This window comes from the organism of the source record quoted next, unplaced genomic scaffold (genome assembly GCF_019419815.1).
Source record: "Pyrus x bretschneideri cultivar Hongxiangsu unplaced genomic scaffold, Pyrus_bretschneideri_v1 Contig61, whole genome shotgun sequence".
In the NCBI taxonomy this organism is placed as follows: domain Eukaryota; kingdom Viridiplantae; phylum Streptophyta; class Magnoliopsida; order Rosales; family Rosaceae; genus Pyrus; species Pyrus x bretschneideri.
Window position 1 is genome coordinate 270,163 of NW_025999800.1, and position 16,704 is coordinate 286,866.

General features: G+C 35.9%; 2 protein-coding genes across 2 annotated transcripts; both read left to right on the forward strand.

Annotated features, from left to right (window-relative positions):
• The first annotated feature begins 539 nt into the window (after nt 1-539).
• On the forward strand, nt 540-2,753 carry LOC125471727 (protein DEEPER ROOTING 1). Its single transcript, XM_048572409.1, has 5 exons — nt 540-701; nt 1,242-1,768; nt 1,947-2,124; nt 2,259-2,318; nt 2,404-2,753. Exons 1-4 carry the CDS (start codon nt 638-640, stop codon nt 2,276-2,278), a joined length of 789 nt encoding a protein of 262 aa, XP_048428366.1. The 5' UTR covers nt 540-637; the 3' UTR covers nt 2,279-2,318; nt 2,404-2,753.
• A 10,156-nt stretch (nt 2,754-12,909) lies between these two features.
• On the forward strand, nt 12,910-15,601 carry LOC103942398 (sm-like protein LSM1B). Its single transcript, XM_048572509.1, has 5 exons — nt 12,910-13,509; nt 13,901-13,969; nt 14,060-14,175; nt 14,262-14,324; nt 15,254-15,601. The coding sequence occupies exons 1-5, from the start codon at nt 13,449-13,451 to the stop codon at nt 15,329-15,331; spliced, it is 387 nt and encodes a 128-aa protein (XP_048428466.1). The 5' UTR covers nt 12,910-13,448; the 3' UTR covers nt 15,332-15,601.
• The last annotated feature ends 1,103 nt before the right edge of the window (nt 15,602-16,704 follow it).

The following is a 16,704-nucleotide window of genomic DNA, read 5'->3' on the forward strand; positions in this document are numbered from 1 at the left end:
AGATGAACAGAGAATTAAACAGAATGTTTTATAGGTTATATATATATATATATATATATATATATATATATATAATATTTGCTAGTGGGTTTATATCAGAGAGAATAAGGTGGGAAAAGATTGGCTAGGTACAGAGATATGAAGCCACCCTTGTGTTTAGGAACTTGAACCAGTAGAAATTAATTAAACAAATCCCTTCTCATCTGTTCTTATTTGATCAGCTTGGCCATGAAATTCAACCAATCCGATTTTTGTTTAGTATTATAATCCCAAAGTTCATTTCTCATTGGCTTTTAAGATCTGCCCTCCAACACCTCACTTCTGCAAACAAGTTAACTTCCTCCAACTCCACTACTCTCCTCCTCCAACCCAACCCATCTCCTCCACCACTTTTCTGTCAGAGGAGTCCAACCACCCACTTGTATCTTAGAAAATGAAGGTGAGTCTTTGTTTCTGTTACATACTTTCACGTGTACTGTTTATGTTTGTGTGTGTTAGAGAGAGAGAGAGAGAGAGAGAGAGAGAGAGAGAGAGAGGTTGGTTTGTTGTTTCAGCTGAAACATGCTTGGGAAGGCTGAGAAGTGGGGTTGTCTAATGTTGGTGGTTTCTGGTTTTTTTATTGCAGCTTTTTAGTTGGATGCAAAATAAGATCAATGGGAAGCAAGGAAACAAGAAACCAAATACAGTTCCTACTACAACCCGTAAGCGAATGATGTGATTTGCGTTTTAACCAATAAATTGTATATGTTACTTTTAAATGCCATGGTTTGCGTTTTAATCTGAATGATGTGACTCTTCCTATAAATGTAGGAATTTTTCTTCAAGAAGCTATGCATGTTATAGTATCTTTTAGTCATTTCAGTCCAATAAAGATCTTTGTTAAAGAGCTGTGCTACGAAAAGTCGCTTATGCGTGTTACATGAGTTGTGAATTTATAAAAAAACTTGCATTTACTGCATTGACACATATCATTGATAACATTGACATTTTTATTTTTACTTCAATGAATCAATTACAATAGAAAGAAAAATTAAAAATCAACTCAGATCATGTTAATAAAGTTGACAGGTACTAGATTTAAGAAATCTAGATTTCCAATATATGCAGAGATGAGGTTTCATAAGTTATATATATATTAAATAGATCAACTTCCATTACAAGATAAAAAGAAATAAATAAAGCTGCACTATTTTGAATGTTCCTTAATTCTTTATGTGATTTGTTATTTATGTATTGTGTAGATTCTGCGAAACAAGAGCCACGCGAAGAATTCAGTGACTGGCCTCATGGATTACTAGCAATTGGAACTTTTGGAAACAATGAATTGAAAGAAAAAAATGATGCTCAAAGCCAAGATATTCAGGAAGATCCGTCTTCATCCGAAGAAATCCTAGATAATTTCACACCAGAGGAAGTAGGTAAATTGCAAAAAGAGTTGATGAAACTCTTAACGCGAAAACCAGACATAGAAAAGCAAATCGCAGATCTTCCGTTGGACAGATTTCTAAATTGCCCATCGAGCTTGGAGGTTGATCGGAGAACCAGCAACGCCCTTTGCTCCGATTCATCAGATGATCACAAGGATGAAGATATTGAGAAAACTATTAGTGTCATACTTGGTAGATGCAAAGACATTTGTGCAGACAATAAGAAGGCAATTGGGAAGAAATCAATTTCTTTTCTTCTTAAGAAGATGTTCGTTTGTAGCAGTGGATTTGCACCAGCACCAAGTTTGAGACATACACTTCAAGAGTCGAGAATGGAGAAGGTATGTGCAAACTTACATAATCGTTTATGCACGTGAAACTGAGTTCGAATCCCTCTCCCCGCAATTCAGATTTGTTACAAAAAAAACATCATAACACGCATTATAAAATATGTTAACTATTTAATTAGTTCCATTAACATCTTGATTGATCATCCATTATATGATTTTGGCTTTACAGCTTCTTAGGGTAATGCTTAACAAGAACATCATCAATCCACAAGGTGCTTCTCGAGCATCATCAATGAAGAAATACCTCGAGGACAGACAGAATCCAACAAAGAAGGGACATAACAATGAAGATGATACAAAAGAGAAGATTAATGATGGATGTAAATGGGTCAAGACAGATTCTGAATGTAAGTTCAGTTTTCAGTTTTTTCTCAAATAGCTTGATTTATTAATATGCTCACACTTTTGAGGAAAAAAATTAATTTAGGGAACCAAACTGCACAAAATCTGGATCTGATGGTTGCCTGTTTTTCCATTGCAGATATAGTACTAGAAATTTGAGGTGCCTATGTTTACTACCATTCTTATTAGTTATTACATGGTAAGAGAAACCCTTTTTGAGCATGCAGTTTATCATGTATATCATCTTCCCCACCTTAATATATGCTAATACAACTTTTTTGCAGCTTCATAAATTATGAAATCAAATACTCGAAATTTCAGAGAGGCAACAACGAATCATCAATAAGTTCATCCGCAGTGGCTTCAAAGATGATCAGAAAAAAAATGCATATATGTATGACTGGACGGCTTTTCTATTTTGGTGTCGGTGTTGATTCCCTTTTTTTCATGGTTGCATCAGTGGAAACAGAATGCAATACCATGTTTTGAAGTTACAAAGGGACAAAGGGATTTTCTGTAGTCTCTGCTAGCAAATTAAGCTAGACAATCTCTACATTTTTCATCCTATTTTCTACACATTTTTCTCTGTCTTTTCTTTTCTTTTTTTGGCTGAATTGCTATCTTTGTAATATAATTTGAGGTGAATAAATATTAGATTGACATGAACTTATATGAAGACTTTGATCATTATCAAACAACATATGCGCAAGGACTGAGTTTTTTTTTCCCTGCTAATATGGAAGAAAAAGTCCATGCATGACTATATAGATTGTAAGTTGTGAAGGTTTCTTTATTTTATCTATACAGATTACAATGATTTTTCCATCAGTAAGGTGTAGATATGACATACTTGTTGAGTAGGCATCCTTGAATTCGAATGACACCTTTGAAGTGATAGAATCTGCCATAGACAATCGACTGGGATATAATCCTCGTCTCTACACTCTTCACATATTGAATTTATAGGAAAAGATAGATCAGCAGAGCGATTGACAGATAGAGAATTGGTGCAGAAAAGAGAGAGGCCTGCATTTTGGGAAAATATCTTGATAGCTTTGTTTACTGTATTCTTACAAGACATATACAATTAGTAATGTTCTAAAAATCCCCGCCTAGAGTCACTTATAGACCCCGCCTAGGTGTTAAGCAACTGGTTACTGCTCCAATTAATCCTTAGGAGTTTGAAAATTAAGAAAGGGCTCTAAACCAACTTAGGCGCCTGCCTAAACAGCCTAGGCGCAAGTCTAAACCATCTAGGCGCCCGCCTAGACTATCTAGGCCGCCCAAACCCGCTAGGTTGCGACTCCCACTTAGACAAAAAATAGATAACTTACATTTTACATTTTATTTATTTTTAATAAATTGTAAGAGACTTGTTAAATACTTAGAGGAACACACATTATATGCATGTTGCTTATGTCTTCATGAATCATTATGTTCTAAAACTTTACAATCTATATGTTATTCTATTTGCAGTTTATATATCATAGTGAAATTATGTATTTTTGAAGTATAAACATACACTTATTTATACGATCTATAATAAATTTACTTAAACAGCTAGGTCTCAACCTACCGCCCGACTAACGTCTAGCATCTTTTAGAACCTTGACATTAGAGGGTTGACTGTATACAATACGGAAAACCCTATCATTGAGGATATAATTATCTACCTCTTCAAAATTAGTTGTATTCATTTGTATCTTAGATAAATTTTGCTTAGAAATTTTTAAGTCTTCTTATGATATAGGTATGTTACAATTGGACTCAACAACTTGAGTTTTTGGACCTGGATCTAATTGACCCATTAATTAAGGATTTTTTTATGCACCCTTCACATATTGTTGAATCCACTTCATATACTGAGTACTCCTTACATCTGCTTTTTCAATTACAATTTATCTAAATACACCCACACACTTTCCTATATTGCGCTCACACCCCACACACTCTATTATGTTGTCAAATATTGTAAACTTTTTTTATCTAAACTAAAATAATCGTATGGCTAATATGTATTTGGTTGTCACATGTCCTCAAAATGAAGACCTTAGAAGAGTAGGACTCCATCAACCTTGCCTATTCCATATTTTTTTTGTCTATTTCAAAACAAAAAATAAAACTTCAAAGCTCATAATATAGGGGACTATGAGTTGAAAAACTCCAATCAATGAACATTGTTCCTCGCATATAAAACCAGACGAGCTTAAAGGGGAATGAAGTTATGGGTTATGGCATTTCTTAACACCACTTAGTCTGCAAATTACAAACTGAAAGTAAGTGATTAGATTGGATTTACGCCCAAACTATCAAGATTTTTTCGATTTTCTTATTTATATATTTTTTTTAATCTAAATCGACAAGAACGTTGTAATGTAATTATTTAGCCGTAAATTATTACAAACTATAGGATAATATACACTAAATTAGAGGAGCGTTTAAACATAAAACGCAGTAGATTGAAGAGAAAATATATCAACCACCAATGTAATTCACTACCTACTATTTAGCTGTAACTTTTTGCATAGATGAATTATAACAAATTTCATATCATAAATCAATTTTTGGGACATAAATCACAATATTCAAATAATAAATCAGGCAACATCAAAAGACTTATTTTTAAAATGTCCCTTATAAATTTACTTATTATACTCTAACTATGAAACCAAATATACTGATATTTTGCCAGCATTTTGAGTAACTCATCAACCTAGAATTCCACCTAAAGAAAGAGGGGCCACGGTAGCTGCTGAATCTTTTATTGGTACATGGACATTGTATGGACTGACAGTCTTACTAGTCTTAATCGTTACAAAGGTCGATGCTACCACAAAGAGCATGTTGTTAGAGAAGAAAATCAATTTATTGCTTATGTAGCTTTGAAACTCAATTTTAATCCCACTTTACCCTCTGAAACAAAAATATCACTATTTGCCACACTTTGGTGAGTTTTTATCAATTCCGTCAAGTTGGGTTTTAATATCTTGATGTAACAATCCGTTCCGAATTTTACGGCTCTATTAATTTTAAAAGAGTGAATTGACGAAAATACCCTAGAGGCGAGATTGTTGACTTTTGTTGACCGTCTTTTCATAACGTGTACGAACTACTATTGTACCGTATTCTCAAAGTACTCGATGGTACGAATGCGTAGTGCAAATGAAATTGAAATCGGAGTTACGAGAGAAGTTTTACAGAACTACGAATCTGAAAAACACTTTTGTAAATATTACTATTTTATATTTTATATATTTTCATAATTATTATATTATTATTTAATTATTTTAATAATTCTAGTAGGATATTTTATTAATTTTTCTGGCCCACGAAGCCTACACCTTATGTCACATCCCGGCCCTGGTGGGACGACTTCCCGAGCCCGCTCCACCACCGTAGCACGATATTGTCCGCTTTGGGCCCCGACCACGCCCTCACAGTTTTGTTTTTGGGAACTCACACGAGAACTTCCCGATGGGTCACCCATCCTGGAAATGCTTTCGTGCGCTACTCGCTTAACTTCGGAGTTCCCATGGAACCCGAAGCCAGTGAGCTCCCAAAAGGCCTCGTGCTAGGTAGGGATGGGAATATACATTTAAGGATCACTTCCCTGGGCGATGTGGGATGTCACAATCCACCCCCCTTAGGGGCTCGACGTCCTCGTCGACACACACGCGACCAGGGTTAGGCTCTGATACCAATGTCACATCCCGGCCCGGGTGGGACGACTTCCCGGGCCCGCTCCACCACCGTAGCACGATATTGTCCGCTTTGGGCCCCGACCACGCCATCACGATTTTGTTTTTGGGAACTCACACGAGAACTTCCCGATGGGTCACCCATCCTGGGAATGCTCTCGTGCGCTACTCGCTTAACTTCGGAGTTCCCATGGAACCCGAAGCCAGTGAGCTCCCAAAAGGCCTCGTGCTAGGTAGGGATGGGAATATACATTTAAGGATCACTTCCCTGGGCGATGTGGGATGTCACACCTTACCCAAACTCTCCTCTCCTCTTCGCCACGTGTCTTCCTTCTCTACCTTTCAAATTCCTCTCTTTGCGTAGTATCTCACTCATCTCTCTGTTAGCTCACTCTCTCTCATCTCCCGCCATTCATCTGTGAAACCCAGTGAACGCCGATGACCACCACCACCACCATGTCGTCGTTACTCCGGCAAGCACCACCGCAAAGCCCACCTGACAACCTACATCATAAACCCCGAACCCTTGACTAGACACTCTCTATCTCTCATTTCTCTACATAGTGGCACTACCATTGTTCAAGATTCTTCCTCGACGATTTCTCACCGTCCCCGGCGAAGCTAAACTTCAAAAACCCCCAAATGCTCCTTAGATTTTGTTTTGGAGTATGATTAGGATGTTTTTGAGATGTTTTAGTTTTGTTTGGAATCAAAGATAACTCGAAGAAAACTTCCTTAGTTTTCTGGCAAGGAACCCGACCTTTGCAGGCTTTTTCCGGCCGATCTCGACCTTAGCTCAACCTCATTTTGGTATACTCTTGTTCCTAATCTCCTAAGCTTCATTTTGACTTTTATTTCATTGAAAATAGTTAAGAATCGAGTTCGAACGAAGCTCGAGAATTTTCCTGGCTAAACTCGGCCCAGTTCTTGCTTTCTCATTCTTTGGGTCCGGTTGACTCGCGAGCCTAAATGGTAAAGGTGGGTTCAAAAAATCAAAAACCGAACCAAAATGAAATCGAAAAAATCAAACTGAACGAAAAAATCAAACCCAAAAAAAACCAAACCAAATCTGGTTGGTTCAGTTTGGTTTTTGAGTTTCGAAAATTGAACTGGAATGTTTTAAAAAAACGACATCGTTTTATATTTAGTACTAAAAATGGCGTGTCGTTCTGAAAGTTTGTATTTGTATTGATCAACGACGTCGTTCAGTGACTTTAATCTGAAATCCTAAAGCTAAACATCGATCCCTTATTCCCTCACCCCCCTATCTAATATTCTTTCTTTCCCAGTCTCTACCGCTTTGCGATCCCTGATCCCTCTGTTTATCTATGTCCGGAGCTAGACCCTCTCATTCCCTCATTCCCTTATCCTTTCATTCCCTCATCTCTGATCCCTCTGTCTGTTAGTGACTTTAATCTGAAACCATAAAGCTAAACATCGATCCCTTATTCAATCCCTCATCCCCCCTATTTGGACCCTTTCATCTCCTTCCCAGCCTCCGCCATTCTGTGATCCCTGATCCCTCTGTCTATCTGTGTCTAGATCATCTCATCTCCCTCTGTCTGTCCGAGTCTCGACCCACGACTTCGTTTGCAAGGTTAGTCTCACGGTAATTTCTCTCATGTTCTACAGATTTTCTTTTCAATTTCATGGGTTATGCAGATTTTCTTTTCAATTTCATGGGTTTTGCAGATTTTATTTTCAATTTCATGGGTTTTGCAGACTTATGGTGTGTTGATGTTTTGCTTTATCTCAATTTCCAGTACCATCTGAAAAACTAGCGAATCCTGAATACCCAATAAAGCACAGGTTGTGATGCATTTTCACTAGGACAATGTGAGATTTTTAAAACTAAATTTTGGCGCAAGATGTGTGCTTGTATAAAATAATTGTTAGAAATAAGGTACAATCTGAGTGTGTGTGGATGAAAGATGTTTGTTGTGCTTTATTCCTTAGTATTGCTGGTGCAAGATGTGTGTTTGTCATTCTGGATCTGAGTGCAATTTGTATTGCAGACGTATTGCAGGTGTGCTGCCCAATTATTCTTGGCAAACAACAAATTAGTTTTAGATGCTTTTGCAGTTTAGTGATGATCGAACCGTGTCAATGTTCACAGTTCAATCATTACTCATTTAAAACATGTCCTCCAAACCATTCTGAAGAGTTTAAGTTCATAAGAACCGAAAGTTGGGAGTTTGAATTTGAATGTCATAAAAGAAGAAGAAAAGAAAAAAAAACCGAACCAAAAAAATCCAAAAAAAAATTGAACCAAACCAAAATTTTGGTTCAGTTTCGATTTTGGCAAACAAGCGAACCATTTTTAACCAAACCCAGCCCTACTAAACGAGTCAACCCAACCCGAGAAAAAAAAGCCTAGATTCACGACCCAGGATCTGGCCCAGCCCATTTCCTAATTGGTGGAATATTCTCGGAATATTCCTTGTGTTGACTTTTTTGAAATTTTCTTGGAAACTCTTCTAAGCTAATTTCGACGTCTTGAGTCCGTTTTTAACATCCATTTAGTGAAATTCCAAAGATTTAACGTAGTTGACCAGCTTGGTGTCTCGGCTAGCTTTTTGGGGTTGATCGTTGACTTTTCATTGACTTTTACGAAAATTGTCCAGGACCTTTCTTAACGTATTTCAATGCCCTGATCCCAAACCCATCCTCTTCTTTTCCAAATTTAATCATTTTAGTTGAGTTTTACTAACAGGTCCCAGTATTATGCTTAGATGCGATTACTATCAGAGACTCCGGCTTTCTTAGCTCGAAATGATGTGACATCGCAAGTATTTGTGAGCAGGTCTTTTCTTTTTATATAGTATATATATTTATTTAGTTTCCACATATATATATTTAATAATGAATTTTCTACATGATTGCCATAATTAGTTTAATGTTTATAAGAAAGGTTGTAATGTTGAGAATTATGAAATTATTTTGAATCCTGCTGGATGCACAGGTATGCGTTCTATTATGGGATGCTTTAATTATATTTGCGGTCATGAATAGTGTTATGGTTGACTAGAATTATCAATTACTGTTATATGATCATAATTATATTATATGTTTATCGTGTGCTACACTAGTGTTTGTACTCGCCTAGGCCAGGGCCAGACTTCACATGTATGTTCACATCATACCGTACGCTCACTTTGTCATATAGGCAATTAGGAATCGTATATGATGCACATAGCACAAGTCTTCACGTGATTGTAGTACTAAAGCGTAAATCATTATTACACCTAATCATGTTCACATCAGAATATCTCTGCATGAACTCGTGTGTCAGCATATGTCGATGAGCACTCAATTTGATATTCGTTTATGAGAGTTGTTGTGAATACCAAATTATTATGTGTTTATTCATGAGATATTGTAAAATGTTGTATGCTCGTGATATTACGGTTTACGGTAAGTATTTTCATGCTATATGTAATATGTATATTTTGGAAACTATACTTGTTTTATGGTGATGGGTTATTATGTTTTCGAAAAGGTTTTTACAAAGCTTTATTTTTAGGCCCACTCACCTTTGTTTTTCACCCCTCTAGGTTTTAGTAGATGAGCTTTCATGTCAATGAGGATTCTTAGTAAGTCTTGGTATTGGAGATTACCTTCGATGGTATATTTCTCATTCTACTTTTACTGTACTTTACTTATGCTCTGACATCACGTGTGAAATGGGTTCCTTCCCGCTTATAAGCGCACTCTTACATTTAGGCACTTTTAGGTTTAAATTTATTCACATTTTTCACCTCACTACACTGATGTGATATAAACTAACACACAAATTAAACCCTTTTTAGACAATTGTAGTATACGTGAGTAGGGATCGTTCTAGGCCGGGGATTAGAAGGGATGTTAATCAACACAAATTAGACTTAAAAATACAAAACTAGACTCTAATGACTCAAAACTAACCAAACTAACTCAAAACAGCGCAAAACAAACAAATTGACTCAAAACAGGAACTAAATGGTGATTTGGACGAATTCTAGACTTAACTTGACTCAAAATACTAACGGAAGACAGGTTTGAACGAATATTAAAACTAAACCAACACGACACAATGGCGGGGGGTTTGGTTTGGACGAAATTTAAAACTAAAACTAAGTAACTTGCAGAAAACAAACTAATTGATACTAAATTGGGGTGAGTGAATGGGGTGAAAGGCTAGCTACAGGGTCCTTCTTCACACATGACACATATGCAACACAAATTGATCTCCAATTACTATTCCTATAAACCATGAATGACAATGCCCCAAGTTAACCATGAACTGCACAAATTAACCATCAAATTTTCCTAAATTCATTGAATTGGACTCAGCGACGCAATCAAATTGTTCTTATCAAGTTCCCTATATGAATTGCATGATTGAGATACATATCAAAGATCATTAAGTTCTATGAAAATCATAAGCATTGACATGACATTTGTAACTATGAAAAACATGATACTCATGCCAGAAATTTTCTTAACACAATCATGACTAGTGATTTCCACTACTTACAAATATAAGTTCATAACTATTAGGTGAAATTCCCTTATATTTTAGCATCAAATTCATGTATGCAAACTAAGTAGGCATCCTTAATCAACATACAAGAATAAGTTATCAATCAAACAGATAAGTAAATTGCATTCACGATTTATGAAACAATAACTGGATGTAATCAATTCATATCACACGTATGTTCATGGCTTTGAATTCACCTCTAGCTAAAACGATATTATTTCCACATGTCTATCATAACTAAATAAAAACAATCTAAATTAAACATGGAAATCAAGTAAGGAAAGAAAGAACTCTGAGACACTCCAACAATGGCAAATTCAACTCCTCCTCCAGATGGCAGAATTGGCTCCTCATCTCCTTCCAAAGTTGCGGCACACTTCTGTTTATTTCTCTATATTTTTCTCTCTAAAACTCTCCCCAAAGCTGCAACACAATGATTTATATATATGCAGACTCACGGCACCAATCCTTCGAGGACAAGGATAGGGCACGGCACAATTCTAGGAGAAAAGGAATTAAACTGTTTTCATGATTTCAAGACTTCTAGAATCAGATATGCATTGTTAAAACATGGTAAGGACTCCTAAATTCAGATGGAAAGGATTTAGAATAGGCTAAGGGCTCCTTTTTGCAGCTGGAGATATGTTTAGAAAATGTTGGATTAAATAGAATAATGTTTGGATAGTATGGGATAAGATAAGATAAGACTGGATAAGATAAGATAAGGTTGGATAAGATCTCCTTATTCCTTGTCTTTCAAGCCTTAATTTAATTTTTCCAGATTTGTAGCACATGTTTAGCATCATTTGTCACCAAAAACGTCCATCCATTATACTCCATACACATGTTATCCAATCCAAGTCCAAAACTGTTCCAAATTGCTCCATTTGGCCATTTATTGTCATCTTCACCAATTGAACCTACAATAATACGAAAATAAACTAAATCACTATAATAAATGGAAATTAACTAAGTAAATGCAAAGAAATAAGATAACAAAGTCGCATAAATATGCTCATATCATACACTTTATGCCTTCATCACCTTCTTGGTGTTGGCCAGCACAACTTGATTCAGAGTACAGATGAACATTTCGGATTATGGTGTGTCACTGACATGGAAAGAATCTTATTGATCTGGCATCTATTGAGCAAAAAAGACAAGGGTATTTTTGTCAAATCGTCAAGTCTCCATGTCAGCATATTCAATCTTTAACTTGATGGAATTAACAAAATTACACCAAAATAAAGCGAATCTTGAGTTTTAAGATGTAAAGTAATAATATTTTGGCTTTTTAGCCAAAATGGTCTCTAAGATTTACATAACTCTTCATTTTGGTCATTGAGATTTGAAATCAATACAAGTGGTCCCTGAAATTGTCCACCATTAATCATTTTGGTCCTTCCGTGAATAGTCATGTTAAAAAAAGATTAAAATGACAAAACTACCCTCAATTTAATAAACGATAGACCAAAATGATTTGACAAAAATTGAGAATACTTTTATCATTTTATTTTTATTTAATGGAAAATTTTCATGGAATGACTAAAATGATTGATGATGGACAAAGTCAATGACCAATTCTATCGATTTTAAATCTCAGAGACTAAAATAACAAGTTCTACAAATCCCAGGAATCATTTTAGATAAAAAGCCAATTTTTTTTGTTTCAAATGGTAAAGTGGACTTGAAGTTCAGTTGATAGTAGGGGTGGGCACTAGAAACTAAAAACTGAAATCGAACACAAACTAAATCGAACCTCACCAAACGGTTCGGTTTTGCGGTTTTGAAATGGTTGCGGTTTGCAACTGAACCGCATTGTAGGAAATGATTTGGTTTTGGTTTTTGAAAACTGCATCGAAACTGAAACCGCATTTCATGTTTTAATTAGTTATTTGTTAGACTCCATACATTTAATATGTACATGTCATAAAAATGATTATTTTTTCCAAGTTATATCCCTCATCAAGTTTGGCATCTCAATGTTTCTTTACATGAAAAGATAAAAAATTTATTACCAGTAAAAGCACATAAGAACCCTAATTTTCAATTTCAAAATGACAGCCTATATAATAGACTAATCAGAAATGCAAATGAAAACTCAAAAAGAAACAATGATCATCAAATAAGAGTAGTCACAGAAAGAAAGATACAAACACCGAATATATAATCAAGTAATAAGTCGCAGCACTCCATTTGGGTGCTTTTTCCTGCTCACAGAGTCTATCATCTATGCAATTAGCTAGCTAGAGTAAAGAAAAGAATTCTCGTGTGGGCTGGTTAATTAATGTATTGTGTGGAAAATAAGACTGTGTTATGTGTAGATAAATATAAATTTTAAATTGTATATTTTTTCTCAAAAATCAAATCGAAACCATTTGAAATCGTATCAAAACGAACCAAAAGATTTGATTTCATTTCAATTTGGTTTCAAAACTGCACCGAATCACACTGTAAAAAATAACAATTTCAATTATGATTTCACTCAAAATCGCATCGAACCAAACTGTGTCTACCCTACTTGAATGGCCATCTCAAAAAATAAGCCAAACCCAAAATAAAAACCAACAGGGGAATTACCAACACATTCCTAATACAGGTTGCCTAACTTCCATCCCACCACCATGTCACTCTCCAAAGTCCAAACCCTAGACTTGTGATTCTCCCCTAACAAATAAAATCACGCTTTGCCCAATTACTCTGCATTTTCTCGCACTTCCCTCGAAGCCCTTCTCTTTTTCTCAGCTCAATCCTCCCTCTCAAAATTTTCCGGGCCGATTGGATCTGAGTATTTTTTATTAAAACTATCCAGTCCCACCAATCCGGAAGAGAGGCCTCCAATCCTCTGACTCTCCTCAAATTCTAAGGTTTTTGGATCTGAAAAGGCTAGGATTTTCTTGCTCAGTTCGTTAAAGTTTCGGTCTTTTGTTCAAATTTCTGGTTCTCGGATTAGGAGTCGTTATTTTGGAGGAAATTGAAGGGTTTTGGGGAGGCATCGGAGAAAAGGCTGAGCTGCCAATGCCATTGTTGGTTTGGAAATTGGTGAATTTTTCGGTGATTTTTGAGAAACCGAAAAAGTTTGAGTTTTTGAAGTTGAGAAGAAGCATCAATGTCTTGGGCAGGCCCAGAAGATGTCTACCTTTCCACTTCTCTTGCTAGCTACCTTGACAGTATGCTTTCCCTCTCTCTGATTTATACTTTTCTTCTGGGGTTATAATTTTTTATTAGTTGTATGAAGTTAATGGTAATTCTTTCTAGTTTCTAGTTGGTTTTACTAATTGTGATCTGACATGGTTGAAAGATTTGTTCTTTTTACCATTTGGGTTTTTCTTCTGGTATTTGTTGCTTAAATTCAGATTGGTTTACAGGTAGGGTCCTGCTGAAAAATTGTTTTCTTGTATTGAAGTTTTGCTGTTTGAGTATTCCTTTAAATCCCGGTTTCAATGTCGATTTTGAGTTGAGTACTAGTGAAAAGATTCTGGAGTTTAGCAATGGTGGGTCAACCAATCATTTTTTTCACTGTTAAGATGTGGTGGTCTAATGCTGTTATTCATGTTGCAGAGAAGCTTCTTGTGCTGCTTCGTGATGGTCGAAAACTTTTGGGGATACTTCGGTCGTTTGATCAATTCGGTACTAACATTATCTTCTCTGTTGTTCAAGGCCAAATTATACTGTAACTTTAATGAAGACTCTGAAGTAATAGTTATTTCTGATTTGTAGCCAATGCCGTTCTCGAGGGTGCATGTGAGAGAGTCATTGTTGGGGATCTTTACTGTGACATCCCCTTGGGTCTTTACGTCATCCGTGGGGAGAATGTTGTTCTAATTGGCGAGCTGGTATGGTACATTATTAGTTGCTTTGTCATCTATAACTCAAAATATGCATCATTGAATAATGTTTATATCTGCACTTGATGTTTTAGGATTCGGAAAGGGAGGAACTTCCACCACACATGACTCGTGTTTCAGCTGCAGAAATTAAAAGGGTAAGTGTTGCCAGCTCGATAATCTTTATAAACGGTGTGTTGATATAAACTACCTCACTCTCTTCCTTTTTCCTTATTATCTGTATTGGTCTTCAATTGTTCAAGTTTATAGCTCTAGTGTTAAGGTATGTTTATGAAGTTGGAAAGCTGTATGGTTTTAAAACACTGGTTTTGACATAGATATTAAGAAGATTTGAGACTAAAATCCTCGATGGAAATTAGTAGGTGAATGGTGCAGTTTTGAAGCAAATAGTTGAGCACATTTAGGAAAGGACTTATGGGATGATTGAACCACTCGATTTAGTTACGCCTTAAGCATTATGTTCTGAAGGTACGCATACTATGAGAGGCGGGTTAGTGCCACTTGTTCCATCTTTATTAAAGTACACATAAAAAGCAAAGATCATGCACGTGCAGAAGTATGAGTGGAATCTCCAACTGTGCTAGAGCAGGGCTTGGTGACTGTTACCCCAAATATTTTTTGTGAAGAGTTTCCGTTGGTAGGTGGAATTCTAAAGACCATTGAGGTCTAATCCCTTTTTTCAAAATGATTTTTGGAAAAATGTTTCCCGCTGTCCTTTTTTTCGTTAATGTATATGGAATCACTAATTGTTTCTAGTTCAACCAAAACTGGGGTCAAGTAAATTTTTGAACGTAGAGGCCGAATTTCTTGAACGGGTTGGTTCTCGCGTGAGTCTGAATTAGGGGGGCTTTCCTGATGGTGGGGCACAGCAATTGTGGCTTAATTTCTCTCAAGATTATATGTAAATTGAAAGACTCTCTTTTCGTTTTCGGTTGACATCTTTGTCAGTTTTTTCTGACAGTGTTTTTGTGATTTTTGGGTCTGCTTTGTTTGTTATATTTGGACGCAGTTTGCTTTATTACTTTAACGGAAACCTGTATTGATGATTAGCTTTGTAATTATGCAGGCACAGAAAGCAGAAAGAGAAGCTTCTGATCTTAAAGGTACAATGAGAAAAAGAATGGAGTTCCTTGATATGGATTAAACGAGTCGCTTGCCCGTCCGCAAATATTATAGCGGCTGCTATTCATTCTCTTCTTCTTCCTGTAGTTGGCCGATGTTCATAGATGGTAGATGGCAAATCTTCGAAAATTAGAATTTCAATTCCGTAATATTTGGCTGAATTAGTAGAAGTGTCCCTTTGCTTTAAAAGCTTCATTTTTTTTGTGGATTCAAAAGTTCTAGGGAACCCTGATAGTTTGTTCATAGACCTTTTGACGAAATAAAGAACATCAAAGAAGTATAGTGGACAGCAGGAATATTTGTCTGTTGAGATTGCTCGTGTTTTCGGCCTGGACCTTTACAGATTGATCACTAAATAAAGACTCAATCTAGTTGTTTTATGGTCCAGGCCGCGTACACTTGCGATTTCATCATCGAATTGAGAATTATCTGACACCTAAGTATAACTTTTTTGGGGTAGTAATAGCCGATTCTCTTTTACTGTAACGCATGATTCGTTTTTGCTATTTCACCATCCTTCCACACTTTTATAATGTTCATATGGAGCTTTTTCAATTTCGTCTATAATTTATGGTAGAGTCCAGTTTTATTAATGAGAAAACTAATCACCGCCACATTTACTTTCACGGCATCATCACGTAACTGCCCACACACATTAATCGTATTAGCGGATGCCCACACACATTGTATGTTTGGAGCTCTCAACTCGAGTTCGAATGCTGTCTTTAGCGCCACTAATTCCAGTCATTGCGTACCTCTCGACTCACTAGACAAAGTACATTGTCATCTCGTAACTAATAATAATCCAAACTACATATTAATGAAATCTTCTTCGTCAATCAAAAAATGGTGAAAAGACATTTTTGTCTTCTATCATAACAAAAAAATTAAGGACATAAACGTAATTTCACAAAACAAAATCTTGCTATTTTTTTTGTTCAAGCCTAATTTTCTCATCTCTAATTTAAAAAATTGAGAGGAAAAAAAAACAAATAAACCTCTCTCCCCATTATCTCTCTCTCTCTCTCCTTCAATCTTAAAAACAAAAGTAAAAAATTTCATGCACATTTTGTGCGTGGTCATATGCTAGTAATCTAAATTACATACTAATGAATCCCTCTTTGTAAACCAAAAGAGAATGAAAAGACATTTTGTCTTTTATTACAACAAAAAAATTAAAAACAGTAACGTAATTTCACACTCTCCACTTTTCCTCTCTCTAATTTTATTATAAAAATAAATAAATAACCCTCTTTTCCTCTCTCCCTCTCCCCACTCCCGTATTATATCTCTCACTCTCTTGATCTCTTCTTTTATTTTAAGAATAAAAATAAAAAATTTCACACAATGTGGACATATACTAGTAATAATAATAATCACACTCTCACGTCACCG

Excerpts from the sequence above, each read along its gene's own strand:
- LOC125471727 (XM_048572409.1), top strand. The coding sequence starts at position 638 with ATGCAAAATAAGATCAATGGGAAGCAAGGAAACAAGAAACCAAATACA. Across the intron at positions 702-1,241 it reads TACAGTTCCTACTACAACCC|ATTCTGCGAAACAAGAGCCA; the intron begins GTAAGCGAATGA and ends TGTATTGTGTAG. Across the intron at positions 1,769-1,946 it reads AAGAGTCGAGAATGGAGAAG|CTTCTTAGGGTAATGCTTAA; the intron begins GTATGTGCAAAC and ends TTGGCTTTACAG.
- LOC103942398 (XM_048572509.1), top strand. The coding sequence starts at position 13,449 with ATGTCTTGGGCAGGCCCAGAAGATGTCTACCTTTCCACTTCTCTTGCT. Across the intron at positions 13,510-13,900 it reads TCTTGCTAGCTACCTTGACA|AGAAGCTTCTTGTGCTGCTT; the intron begins GTATGCTTTCCC and ends TTCATGTTGCAG. Across the intron at positions 14,176-14,261 it reads TTGTTCTAATTGGCGAGCTG|GATTCGGAAAGGGAGGAACT; the intron begins GTATGGTACATT and ends TTGATGTTTTAG.